This window comes from Pleuronectes platessa, chromosome 10 (assembly GCF_947347685.1).
Source record: "Pleuronectes platessa chromosome 10, fPlePla1.1, whole genome shotgun sequence".
NCBI classification, from domain to species: domain Eukaryota; kingdom Metazoa; phylum Chordata; class Actinopteri; order Pleuronectiformes; family Pleuronectidae; genus Pleuronectes; species Pleuronectes platessa.
The window spans coordinates 10936300-10950658 of record NC_070635.1 but is presented as its reverse complement, the minus strand read 5'-3'; the positions used below and the strand labels follow the sequence as shown (position 1 = coordinate 10950658).

The window sequence follows — 14359 nt, the reverse complement described above, 5'->3', positions numbered from 1 at the left end:
AGACCTGGAAGAGCAGGATCTCTCGGATGTCATGGATGAAATGGGCAACATAGACATTTCCTGGAAGTTGTATAAAAGTCGTGGGGAGATGATGAAGTCGTCGGTGTCTCAGCAGTTCTCTGATGCTGGGGTCGACCTCACTGCTCCATCAGACTGCGACGAACCTCTCGTCCCGGATTCTCTCACCCCTTCCCCTGTCGAGCCACCGCCCAGGCCCCCCAAACCTCCTGCCCGTCATGCCAGTGTGAGCTCTTACCTCCACACCTACATCAATATCAGCAGGGAGACCACCTCCATGGCTGTCTCCACCTCTCCTACATTGTCCACTTTCACCCCTAACTCATCGTCCCCGACATTCACCACCTTTAGGTGCGAGAAACCCCTACCTCCATCGCCACCATGTGTTCCTCCTCTCCCTGCATCTGCTCCCTCTAAACCTGTCCCTTATCTCACCCTCTATACCACTCCGTCACCCCCTAGATCTCTCCCCACCCCAACTCCACCCATCCCTCCCCCTCGGAGACGCCACCTTGCCAGGAAGGAGGCACAGCGGCTCGCTGCTCTTAATGTCGAACATGAAAAGACCCCCCTGTCCCTTCCACCTCCCACTTCACGGCCCCCGCCTCTTCCTCCTCCACCTGTTATCTCAGTCTCCTCCTCATCTCCCCCTGCCATACCTCCTCCACCTGTCCTGCCTCCTCCCCCCTCCTTCCACGCACTGGATGTAGAGATTCGTAAGCTGCTGATGCTTGCAGGATTGACCCAAGCTGAACTCCTCAAACTCAGCCCAGAGCTTGGTGTCTGTGTCGGAGGGTTGGAGGATGAGAATGAGGGAGACACTCTTCCTCCGTCTAGGTCTGTGGAGCCATATGAGTTCAGACTAAAAGACAGGGAGGAGGAGAATGACCATTACACTGGTTTCATTTATAGAAATGGAGGCAGCAGCGGAGGCAAGTTGGATGGACATCGAAGAGTAGATGTAGCTGGAGAAGGCGAGAAGATAGAGGACGCACAAAGAACCACTTCATTTACAGAGATGGCAAAAAGAAAAAAGAGGAACAGCGGTCTGACGTCTGATCATTACTACACCACCGGTCTCAGCAATACAAATGAAACTAAAGAAAACAACATGAGCTTTGAGACTTTCCATTATGCTGAATTACCAAATTCTCCTCCCCCTCCTCCTCCCCCTCGCCCCTTACCCCCATTCCCCCTGTCTGTGCCGTCTGTCAAAGTCAGCACTCTCCCTGCCAACTCTGCTCAGCCTGAGCGTTTTGATTGGCTCATAGCATTCACACCTGAATGTGACGCCCTTCTGCAGCCTCCGCCCCTGGCAATGAGGAAATCTCAAAAGGAAATCCAAAAGAAACTTGCTCCTTCAGGGTCACCTCCAGGGTCGGCCCCGATTGTCACAACATTCAAAGAATTGCGTTTCCGCAACAAGAACGGCTCCCCTCCAACGAGGGTGATCATGGAGCCGGAGCCTGACCCCACAGTCATCACGCCGGATCCAGACATACTCTACAACCTGAGGTGGAGGAGAGAGAAGGTGGGCAACGATGGCATCCCGTGGGAGTACACCTCTCAGGCTCAGGCCCTGTTCATGCAGCCACCACCAGCTCTCACCTCAATGGCTGCTCTGAAGGAGATGCTCCAGAGGGCGGACGAGCGGGGCAGACAACCAGAGCTGTGCCCGTTACAGAAGATCGGCTGCTCGGTCAGTGAAAACAGCCTGTGGACCATGGGCAGAGAGTGGGAGGGCGAGGAAGTTCCGAGGGAGGAACAGGAAGGGAAGGAGAAAGAAAAAGAGGAGGAGGTGGAGGTGAGAGGACAAGCTGATGGAGGAAGAACCTTGAAATCTAGAACTACAGGTGAGTATGAGCTTAATGATCATAAAAATAATGATCATTCAAAAGAAATCCAGATTAATTTGATGTCTAAGTGGTTGAATGTGTTTATGGGATAAAATAGGCTCATCAGATTATCTCAGTGTAAATTGGATGACATAACGCGATGATGGAGAGAGACAGATGGAGGAAAACAGACAAAAAGTCATCTTTTTCATTTGTTGCACAAATATTATCCTTGGAAAGAATAGAAAGAAATAATCTCTTCCAAAAGGGATAAAAATATAAACTAATTTTTTGAGACGGTGTAAATGGAAGAAGACACAAAGAGATGGAGGAGGAGCGTGAGTCACGGAATAGGATGATGGGTGATGTGATGGATAAGTGATGACGAGGGGATGAACAGTGGGTGAGTTCTGATGGAGGAGGAAAACGAGAGACAGTAGAAGCTGGAGAGGGAGCATGAGCAAGTGGGAGAGCTGGAGGGACAAAGAGAGGGAGAGGGTCGGAGGTAATGTGAGGATAAAAAGGAGGCTGGAAACTTTCCAACGTATTTCCTCTAATGTTTATCTGAAAAGTGATGTCATCACTGTCTTACTCAATTATTCATCCACTTTATAGAGGGAGGAGAGGGGGGTGATTGGGGGGCCCACTGAGTTCTCTATCTTCCTCCTTTCTCCCTCCAGCTCTTTTGTTTTATGTTTCTATCTGTAAAATGTTAAACGCCTTCCCTTTCTCTTTTTAAAAATCCCATCAGCTTGGGTTGTTTATATGCTGCTCTCTTACTGTGGATGGCGTCTCCTCACCCCCACCCATGCTCCCTGGAGTGGCACAGATAGCTCAGATCAAGTTACTCGTCTCATACAGTGCTGCAGTGGGCTGCACAGAAACCAAGTATTACATTGTCAGAGTCAGGATGCAGTGGGCTGGAGGTTCATTATAAAACTGTTCAACTTCTCTTAGCCCCAATCTGCTTGTTATTCTCTGAGATAAATATTTTCTGTTTTATCATTACTTTGGCATTATGTGTCGCTGAGTAGTAAAAATCTAATTAATATGTGAGTTATGTGTTGTGATAGTGTCAACAACATCATTGCTATTATGAGTTTTTTTTTTCATTTCAATAAAACACAATCAAACTAACAAGCAGCCAGGGGGACAAGTGCAGGTGAGGAAAGATAAATAAACTAGAATCACCCTCAGAAGAGCAACTACCTCCACCAGGGCCCTAAATTCAATCAGGCTGCACCAAGTATCACACACACATAGATATTTGTTCACCTAGATCCAATAATATTCTCTAGGAAATTGATGTGAATGTAAAAAAAACGTCATATCTCACAATGGTATAGAACAAAAGGTGCTAACCAATACACTAACAGACAAATACCTATAAAAAAATAACCTCATGGTTTAGGTAGTCAAATAAATAAATAAATTAGTAACTTAGTAAAAAGTTCATGAAAGAAACACTTTATAGGCAACATATATTTTTCTGATTTTATTGGCTTATTGTTGTTAGAGGATATTAATACTTTTTTAATACTTTTAAAATGTTTTATTGAAAACAGACTGGCAATGTAACATATTCTCAGAATAAAGTTAAAAAAAAACTTTGCACCAACGTAACAAGGTGCAGTGTCCAATGGCAAGAAAAAGGTGTGTACACCTTTAAGAGACCTGGGGGCGGAACTAGGTACACGGTCCAATGGCTGAGAGGCAGTGTAGGACAAACAGGAAGTATCATGTGTTGGTGACAGCTCAGGAACAGACCAGTGTGAAACAGGTAGGATTGTTTTCCTACTCGTTCTCCTGCGCGTAGCTCAGCAGTCGCTCGCAGGTCATCGGGGATGTGAGGGAAACTGTGGGTCAGGCACAGGGTGGGACAGGGACACAGTGATGGAGCAGCAGTGGACAGAAGAAGTGTGTCTGTCTGTCCACTGACTCAGCATTACACTGTGTACTGGTGGAGACGGGAGGGGTGGGGGGAGAAGCAGGACGGAGAGAGAGAGAGAGAGAGAGAGAGAGAGAGAGAGAGAGAGAGAGAGAGAGAGAGAGAGAGAGAGAGAGAGAGAGCAGAGGGGGAGAAGAAGGAGAGGGGAGAGGTAGAAAGCAAAGTAGAGGAGAGTGATAGAGAGGGGTGGAGGGAGATAGAGGTAGAAAGCAAAAGCAAAGGAGAAGTAGTGCGAGAGGGAGAGGTAGAAAACAAAAGCAGAGGACAGTAAGAGTGAGAAAGTGAGGGAGCGAGGGAGAGTTAGGAAGCAAAAGCAGAGGACAGGATGAGATGGAGATGGAGAGGTAGAGGTAGCAAGCTAAAGTAGAGGAGAGTGGGAGAAAGCGGAGGAGAAGGAGTGAGAGAGAGAGGGAGAGGTAGAAAACAAAAGCAGAAGACAGGGAGAGAGAGAGTGAGGGAGCGAGGGAGAGGTAGAAAGCAAAAGCAGAGGACAGGAAGAGAGGTATAGATGGAGGAAGGGAGCAAATGAGGGAGAGGTAGAAAGCGGAAGATAGGGAGGGAGAGGGTGAGAGAGAGAGAGAGCAAGGGATAGAGGGAGAGGTTGGAAGCAAAAGCAGAGGACAGGAAGAGAGAGGGAAAGGGAGGGAGAGAGAGAAGGTGATCCAGAGGTGATGAGGGCGAGCACTGCAGTAAAGCACTAAACATCTGGCCCTCACTGTCTTCATCTAAAATGAAAGTATGGAAGAGAAAGCGAGAGCAGCTGCCTTCAAATAAAACTGGGAGCGTTCACCTCTAATAAAATCTAAACCTCTGTGATTGATGGTGATGTTTTAACTTCAGCCAATGAGATGCTGATCGACTGTTTGCTCTTTATTGCGCTGCCGCTCTTTTACGGCAGCGGGTTCTCAGTGAAGTTCAAAAAATCAACTCCACTCGATTTGCCCGTCCACTCTTTGCCTTGTTAAGCTGCCGTGTGATGTGACGTGATGAGGTTTTCTATAGACATTCATGAGTGTGCATTTTTCTCTCGACTGACACTAACATTTTCTGCATCTCTCTCCTTCCCACTTCTCTTTCCGCATCTTTTTGTCTTACTCTCCTCTTCCTTATTTTTCTCACCTGTCCATCCCCATTCTGTTGTTTCCATTGTTTGTCCACGGTTCCGACTTCGCTCCCTCATCCCACTCCGCTTGTGCGCCCGCCCTCTCCCTCTGCACTGCTGCACCCTCCAATTTACCCTTCCTCATGAGAAGTTTCCTCCCCCCCACTCTCACTAGCCCAGGCCTCCCAACCCTACTTCCTGCACACCGCCCTCCCTTCCTACCGCCCAGGCTTCTGTAACTCCCAGCCCACTTCAGATCCCCGGCCCCACCACCACGCAGGCAGGGAGTCCTCAGACGAACGCTCCGGCACACAGTGGACCCCCGCTGCCAGATCAGCTTGTTCCTACAGAGACGATTCCAGCTCTGATACGAGCTCTGTGTTTAACTACGACTCCCTGGCTGATGTAGCTGGAGACTCTCCTCGAGATTATGGGAAAATCTATAACAAAAACACACACTCGGTGCATCAGTCCATCAGCGACTCTAAAACTAATGACAGGGAGTTTGACTCTATTTGTAATTTTGACTCTCTCTACAGTAGTGACTCAGAACAGAGGAAATACATACACACCAAGTCACCTGTGAGTGGCACCACTGAGTTCTCCGGCTGCACCACTCCCTATAAGAACATAGATGTCATGATGAGGTATTCAACAGGCCTCAGTGCTGCGGATTCTTCGCTGTATTCAGCAAAGCGCTCAAACGCACACCACGGCAGCGACAAGGCCAGGACGTCCAGAGAGCTTCCTCCTCTCCCCACCTATTACCTGTACCACCCCAAGAACTGCCCCCTGCACAGGGGTGCCCCACCCCGCCTCTCCCCTATCGGAGCCCTGTCCCCTCCGCAGCGCCCCGGAGCGCCCCCTCCAGGCACCGCGGGCTCTTCCCTCAGCTCCCCGCTTTTCCCCCGCTCGCACACCTTGCCCGCCCTCGCTGCTCCCCTCTACTATCCAAACCTCTATCCTCCTATGACCCCCAAGGCGCCTCCCCTACCCCCAAAACTCTTCCAGGCACCTCCGCAGTCACGTGTGGCGAGTAAGATTTCTCTCTCTCTCTCTCTCTCTGCTCTCCCCCTACATTTTACACACTCTCTCTCTTTTGTCTGACATCTTGCTTGCATGTCTGTCTGTCTGTCTGTCTGTCTGTCTGTCTGTCTGTCTGTCTGTCTGTCTGTCTGTCTCTCTCTCTCTCTCTCTCTTCTGCCTGTCTGTTTCTCTCAGTGTTCTCGGCTCTGAATATGGTGGCCCTCACACCTTTGCCACTTTTTTAACCCCCAGGGGGATTTTGCAGATTTGAAAGAACTGGGTAACTCAAGCTGTTTTCTGCATCACAAGCCTGCTCCCTGCAGGTCATCTGATACCTCTTATGTCCACTGTCCTTTCAAATCTGCAAACATCCTCCAGAGGAAAAACAGTTTCTCTCTCTCTTTCTCTCTCTCTCTCTCTTTCTCTCTCTCTCTCTCTCTCTCTCTCGCTCTCCCCCTCCTCTATCTCTCTATCTCTGTGTTGGTGTTGTCCTGTCTGTCTCCATGTTATTGTTTTTTTTGCACGTTGTGTTGAAATGGACACACACATTTCATGCAAACAAACCAAGTAGCTGGTGGGTGATGCTGTCATGTAAATGATTTTCATTGAACCTTTTTATTTTTGCGTGTGGCAGTATCCCATCTAAGCACAGCATCCTGTTCATTATATGAATGTGTGCATTACGTAACTGGTTTATATAACTCCATTTATATAAACATGTAGACAACACCCGTCCTTTATTTGATCTTACATGATTCTTGTAGTAGGTCACGCAGTTGTTTCCCTTCTACCTCAGCCGTTTCTCCTGTGTGTGTGCTTTTATAAGGTGTGTGTTTTTGTGTTTGTGTGAGTGGAGGTAAAGCACAGGATTGTGTTTATCCCGGATGCAGACAAGAAGTTGTTTTTCACGGCTCCAGATGTTGAATGCTCGCCACAGTGAAGCATTATTTACAGAATGCGCTCACACACTATTTGTCGTCAGTGCGACCATCTGCTTCTTTCGGCCTTTATCCAATTGCTTCTCCACTGCTTAATTGCTTTTACTAACAACACTGATATTTCATTTTTTGTCTGTGGTGATTCATTTTGGTTCCGTTGATTTAGGAGTTTTTTCTCATGATCGCGCCGTGAGTAATTTTTCTTTCCCTGTCAGCTGTTCGCAGTGTCTCGTTCGCCGGCTCTGTGCAGAGGGCAGAGACGTCCTGGATGGGCGAAGATGTGCAGATTCCGATGAGAGGTCTTGGCCTGTCCTCTCTGTGCCTGCAGGAGAAGAAAGGTGTGGTTTGTCCTCTGCTCAGCTGTGCCTCTGTTTTCTTTGACCCAGCCATGACTTTCTATGTTTAACTGTAAACCATTGTTCTTCTTCCAGCTCTGGTCAGTGCGGTCAGTGTGGCAGTGGAAGCCATTTTGGCCCAGTTCAGCTCCTCTCGGACTGTGGTTCAGAAGGTCAGTCACTGCCAAATTCACTGCTGTTTTTTTGTTGTTTTTTTTTCAGTTAGAATGACTGAACCTTGTTGTATCTTGTTTCACGTGAGGACATTCTTTGTTGGGATTTAGCTTTAGGGCCAAATTGAAGGAAAACAATTCTGGGACTTCGAGAATAAAGGCATAATTCATTTCACTGCTTCATGACAAACTAAACCCCTTTGAAAACAACATAGAAGTAAACAATGATAAACTCAATGTCGACCACTATCAAACCTTTCCTCCTCTGCAAAAGAGGACGTTTCTGTGTGGCTCTTTCTTCAAAATTTCTTGCAAAGTCCTGATGCTTAGGTTAATGTGGTGCTGATGTTCCAAAATGTTCCAAAAGTATTTTGCTATTTGAGAAACCTTGATTGAAGTATAACTTAACAAGTTGCTCCATATTCCCTATTTTGGCCCAGGTGACCGACTGATCTTTTAAACTTCTGATATTCTACTTCTTAAATGGCATGTGGCATAAAATAATGACTTTAAGTTATGACTTTCCTGTCACTTCCTCTGACACTTTTTTAACGTAATATTACAACTTTTTGGCACAATATTTCTTCTTTATTATTATACACATTTAATCTAGTAAAATTCCAATTTAAGGCTCATAAAGAAATTACGCCTTTATCTCATTATTCTTTTGACTTTATTCTCCCTACTCTTTGTCATTCTTTCTCCAAATGAATGTCACTCACATTGCGAATTACAAATCTTGTGATGACTACAAAACAAAAATGTCATATTGTGATATAAGATCTGTTTGTCTGAAAATGATTTCCCTCCCTCTCTTTCTCGTTCTCACTCTGCATATTTGCTTCCGTCTCTCCTCAGTCTCTCTCAGTTAACAAGGTACTAGAATATTTCTAGATAACCCAGACTCATTGTTGTAATAATTTCTTTGTCAACTAACTCCCACCCCAAATCACCTCTCATCCCATCATCCGGACCCTGTCACCCCATGTCTCTCCACCCACCTCCTTCCCTCCCTGCATTGAGTCATCCTTTCTGATCTCTCCCTTTGGCTCTCCCTATCACTGCACATCATCTTCGTCATCCTATCCCCTTTTTACCACCACTATGTGTTCATCCCATTCTCCTCATCCCTCTCTCCTCTCCTCCTCCTCTCAGGCCTTATCAGGAGACAGCTCTATAAATCCATCTCTGGGCCGTCTGGTGCTGCAGTGCCTCTGCCACGCCCTGCACAACTTGCTGACCGATGGCTTGAAACCCCATCAGAGTGACCTGATTGCCGGCAGGAGGCCAAACTCTGCATGGGGCCTCGTCCAGGCCTCAACCAAGCCAGGTAATATAACAAGGCTCTTCAAAGAGGCTTTAAGATTTGAATATCGGGCTGCTCTATCTGTTGGGTTTATTTCCTTGGACATAATATTAAGCTCTGGAGTTTATCACCCTCTTATTTCCCCAGGCATCAGCCAATACTTGTTGATTATCATGTCTAAAATGCTGAATAAAGTGAACAGTAGGATGCAGATATCGATTGGTCAGCAAGTGCCAAGCTTCACAGCAATTTTTCATTGACCATTCTTAGTGCCACTGCTGATCTCTCTCTCTCTCTCTCTCTCTCTCTCTCTCTCTCTCTCTCTCTCTCTCTCTCTCTCTCTCCCTCTCCCTCTCCCTCTCCCTGCCTCTCTTTATGTGTGATTTCTTCTCATCCACTCAACCCACTCTTTCAGGTCATAAAACACAAGCATTGTTCAACTTACAAGTTCGAGTCGGGGAGTTGCCGCAGCTCAGAAAGAGCAAACACAGGTTCAATGCATTCCTCCTCGGCCTACTGAAGTAAGTATGCCTCTCTGGCTCCACTGGTTGCCTGAATATATTACATTATATTATATCATAATTCATGTTTTGTACTCTGTGTTTATTTCCCTGAACATGAATTCTCATTTTGTTCATCTTTGTATTTCTTCCTCCAGTATCAAGTTTCTTGATTTCTGGCTCTCTCACCTTCAGTCGTGCAGTGGTAAGTTTCCCGTACTTCACTGTTTACTGCATGCACACGGCTAATGGTCTTTGGACAATGTTTTCTTTATTGTATTTGTTCCGACACTTCGCAGTAGGTGATAAAATGGAGTCGAGCAGTGAGGATGATTTAGTGACTCCTCTCACTTCTTGAAAAATGAAAAGAAAACATTGGGTCTGTCAAAATCTGAGAAACCGTCAGGAACGAAGATAATTTAATCTTCTGATAAAGGAGCTGAGAAATTATCCCAATCGCTTCCAAGTCTATTTCAGGATATCAGTGGTCCAGTTTGATGTGTTATAAGCACAGAGACCACATATCCAAAAGAAGAAAACAAATCTCTGTGATTCAGTTGATATGAGAATGTTAATGACGGACCAAAGTGTCGGTGTGTAAAGTCGATTGACACAACACATTTATTTTTTAAAACCGAGGATGATTTCAGATGCAAATACCATAAAGTGATTTTTTTCTTTTCTCAGATGTGTTGGAGACATTCTACTGTCCCACCTCCTTCATGCGTCTGTCCCGCACCACCTGCCAGCCTCTGTTCGAGGAGCTGCTCCTGGTGCTGCAGCCCCTCAGCCTGCTCACTTTCAACCTCGACCTGCTCTTCCAGCACCACCACTTAGAGCCAGACTGTCATAGCCCAGAGATCCCTAGTCCGCCCTGTCAGGAGGCAAGGTTCCAGCTGTCAACTAAGGGGTCCCAGTCCAAAAGCACGGGCAGCAGATATATTGAAAGCCTCTCAGAAGTGGACTTTGGAAGCTCAGAACATCAGGCAGCTAGAGATAAACTTTCACCGCAGGCTCCAAATCCAAAGAACGAAGGATCTCCTGTCAGTGCTGCACCAATGAAAGCTCCGGCCTCTCTCATCCACACAAGTCCTCAGCTTCAGTGGGTGCAGGAGAAAGAAATTGGAGCGTTACCTCTTGATGTGGACGAGGACAGCCTCACTCAACAAGCAGGACAGGTAACCTCTTCTGAGTTTAATGTCTTTGATCAGTCACCATTGTGAGACTCCTGCAGGGCTGATGTTCTGTTTGTTAAACCACAGGTGATCCAGCAGGGATGGGGGGCTGTGATTCGCTGGGGAGGCCGACTGCAACAGAATCTGACTGAGCTGAGTCAGAAGAGGGAAGAAGTGAAGACTGATTTACCGGACCTCCAGACCCCGACAGGCAGCGACTACACTCCGGTCAGCAGTGGCTCTCAGGTTCCCTGGAGTCTGGGTCGGCTGTTTGGAGCCTCTAAAGGCCCCAACAGCCCGACGGGTCACACACCACCAACCAGGTGAGCCAGTGAATGTGTAGCCATTAAATATGTAATGAATGAATTAAATTGATCGCACCTCACAAATAAACTGCATGAGATGTGTCTGTCTATGATGCAGGACTGTGTGCCATCTCTTTTTTCTAATACTCCGTCTCTCTGCAGGCGTCCCTCTCAGTGGCTGGCTCCCAGTGTCTCGGCACTGACTCGGATCATGAGCAACAATCCCGCTCATATGAAGGGGGCCACGGAGCCTCAGGGAGAAAGTGAGCCGGAGTCAGAAAAAGAGGCTGAGCCACTGGAGATGAAGGACAAACCCCGGCCACTCAGGTACTTCAGGGACGGACATTTTTAACATGAGGGATGGAATTTTGCTTTGCTACATCCCCGAGTCGCTAGTGCACAGACTCTGTTGGTCAATGGTTCGAATGCAAGATATTTTACCTTCCTTTTTGGATGGTGGGAGGAAGAGGAGACAAGTCGTCCATCTTTGTAAACAGTGCATGTCTGAGACAGAATGACATTGGGTGGGAAGTGATCAGACAGATCAGGCTCTGTCTGTCCTTCAATCCATTATGCCCCTTGCGTCTTTGAAAATTGGTGACTCACCTGTTTGACTTTGAGTGAGCTTGTGCTGTGACTCATCCGCGACCGGGCTACATCATGAGCTAGACATGACGTACGTGTTTGCGGTTGTTGTTGCTTCATTTTGACCGTTGTGCCATCTGTCGTCAGGTCCATCCGAACGCTGTGTGACCACGCCGGAGCCGGTTCAGAGCTCACCTTCTGCAAAGGCGAGGAACTGGTGGTGCTGGGAGGCGTCGACCAGGACTGGATTCGCTGTCGTCAGGGAGACAAAGAGGGGCTCGTACCTATTGGCTACACGTCCCTCATCATGTGACTTTGGCGCCGTAACTGCTGCACTCAATCAATAATGAAAAAAAACAAAACAAAAAAGTATATATTTTAGGCGAGTATGGAGAGGTTGTGGTGAGGCTCCTCTACTCTGAAAGGGATATTTTACACTTTTGCTCGGTTTAGACTTTGAGTTGAGTGCATAACACCATCTGCTCTGCTTTGCGTTCATCACGAGCAGGCTGCAGCTCTCTCCCTTCATGAACATAAGGGAGTTTTTTTTTTCCGCCATCACAATCCATCCAGTTTGGTAGCAACTAATGGATCTTAGCAGCAGGACTGCAGCAGATGGTGTGATATAATGACTCAAGTCAAATTTAGACCATTTCACACATGAAGAGCGTTGACGTCGGAGTGAAGTATCCCTTTAAATGCCCTTTTAGTCCTCAGTGTCTGCCTTCCTTGCCTTTAGCCACTGATTTGAAAATGATCACAGGGGGTGGGAAATCTGCGCAATCGACCAATGGCAGATTCACACGTTTTCAGATCAGCGGCTGCTCTTTGTGAGGAGGCGGCGGTCGACAGCCCGATGGCAGCCACGTAAATATCTCTATCCGTCAGCAGCAGAGAGTGGTGGTCAACGGGTTGTCGAGTGGAGGAAGCATGTCAGAGTACTGGAACGTAGCCCCCGTTGCATACTGCGTAGTAATGTTGTGAATTGTAGCTGTGTACATCTGTGCTCTATTGACCTTTCACCCCTATTGACCTCTCACCTTTATCGCCTGGTTCATGTGTGTTTGACATGTTTCTGCTTCTATATTTGACTGTAAAATATACATAAAATATATAAATATAAATATATATATAGGTATATATATTGAGATTATTACCAAGATAGATAGAAAGATAGAAGAAGAGGAAGAAGCAGGCGGTGAGAGATGAGCAGCAGCTTGAGAGGAAGTGGATGAGTAATAATGGAAGGATTATTTCTTTGTCTTTACATCTACATCTTCTCACATACATCAGGTGGTTTTCATACATGCAAAAAGAAAGGTGTGTGTGTGTGTGCGTGTGTGTGTATTAGGTATGAAATCCAACATCTTCCCTCTTGTGTACTTCCATCGTCTTGTCGTCATATCTATCAAATAATTAGACATATAGTATTATTCATACCTGTATGCATTGCATTGTGCCATTAATGCTTTGAATTAATGCCAGAAAATACCCACATGTCCCACTCAGCCATAGACGAATATCTGACAACAGCAATCTGTAGCTTTTCTCTCCACTCGTCCAAAACCTCACCGGGCCGACGTGGGTCAAAGGGAAAGCCTCTCACAAAACTGTGCTCAGCGCTCGTTCAACACTATCTTATCTTCAAACTTATGAGGGAATCCATTCAATCATAACTCATACCTGCTACTTTAAAGTCTGCGGGTTTGGTAGCTGGACTTCACCTCGTACCTCAGCTCTTTGTATTTAACGTAATTCCTGCCATCATTTGCTGATCATGATCATTGATATTAATGATAGTGGTAGTAGAAGTGGTGGAAGTGCTTTGTTGATTCTGACGTTGAAATATGTTGCTTTGTGTCATATATTTATTCGTTATTCTCTAGATTCTGTATTTATGACTATGCATAGGGTTAAATGTACAACAAAAACACATTTCTTTTACAAAGTCAAGATTATAATTTAATGCTCTCATGCATTTAAATTCTGAAGTAATCATTCAAAGTACAAATAAGAGTGCTCTAAAAAAATACAAAAAATAAAGGACCTCAGTTTAATTCAGCAGCAAAGTTTCAATGCAATGAATCAGGGAAAAATTCAGTCCTTCAAAGTTTTCTCATCTTATTGTGTCACTGCCATGTAGCATGAGATTACTGTCACTATGGCAAGGGTCCAGTAGCATTAAATTAAACCAGTGCTCATAACTTGTAACTAATCATCACAATCAGATGCCATCAAATGGATATTTCATAGATGTTTACAAGAAAAAATGTCCAGATAGATATATATATAAAACATCATTTCACACATTGACACATGACGTTGTGTTAATCAATTTTTTGTATGGTGGATATTTGTTCCAAAAGTGAGATTATATTCTAAAGGCATTTATTTTGAAAATCGTTAATTTATTGGATGTGCTACTTATTGATCTTGAGGTTCGTTTGAAAGGGATAGCTCTCCATCTGACCCATCTAGTGTCTCTCTATCTAGGTTCTGTGTGTGTGTGTGTGTGTGTGTGTGTGTGTGTGTGTGTGTGTGTGTGTGTGTGTGTGTGTGTGTGTGTGTGTGTGTGTGTGTGTGTGTGTGTGTGTGTGTGTGTGTGTGTGTGTGTGTGTGTGTGTGTGTCTGGCAGCGTGTGAGGCAGTGAAAGCAGGGATGAGTGTCTGCACATCCTGCACTTTCACTCGTGTGTGTGTGTCTGTTTAAGTGTACTGTTCCCCCCTCTCTCCTCTCTTTCTCTCACTGGTGTCATGTAGCCTGTAGACATCCCCAAAGTATCCTACTATTGCATTTAGTTGAGTGCCCCCCTAGTGTCAGTCACTGTCCACCTCCTGCATGTGCTTGTTTGTAAATACACCAAATAAAATGATCAGTATAAACCGAACATGTTCAGCAGTTTGAGTCGTGTGTGTGCACCATAAAAGTTTCATTAATCGGTAGTTTATGTGTTAAGAAATGTAGAGGAAATCACACATCCTATATATGTTGTTGACTGAAATGTGACAGGAAGCTACCTGCGTTCGTCGGACTGCAAAGGAAATGAAGAGTCACAATGCAGCTCTCACTGTTAATACCTAAATAAACCCTACGTCCTGTTTACGCTTAAACTT

At 45.9% G+C, this 14359-nt stretch overlaps 1 protein-coding gene across 2 annotated transcripts; it reads left to right on the top strand.

Annotated features, from left to right (window-relative positions):
• The first annotated feature begins 3538 nt into the window (after positions 1–3538).
• rusc1 (RUN and SH3 domain containing 1) lies at positions 3539–14133 on the top strand. 2 transcript variants are annotated; one of them, XM_053433503.1, is made up of 11 exons: positions 3539–3633; positions 7083–7205; positions 7299–7375; positions 8234–8251; positions 8531–8705; positions 9097–9202; positions 9340–9386; positions 9869–10359; positions 10444–10679; positions 10824–10988; positions 11394–14133. In XM_053433503.1, exons 2-11 carry the CDS (start codon positions 7136–7138, stop codon positions 11557–11559), a joined length of 1551 nt encoding a protein of 516 aa, XP_053289478.1. In that variant the 5' UTR covers positions 3539–3633; positions 7083–7135; the 3' UTR covers positions 11560–14133. The 2 variants fall into 2 exon arrangements, with proteins under 2 accessions (XP_053289478.1, XP_053289479.1); XM_053433504.1 differs by lacking the exon at positions 8234–8251.
• Positions 14134–14359: the final 226 nt, after the last annotated feature.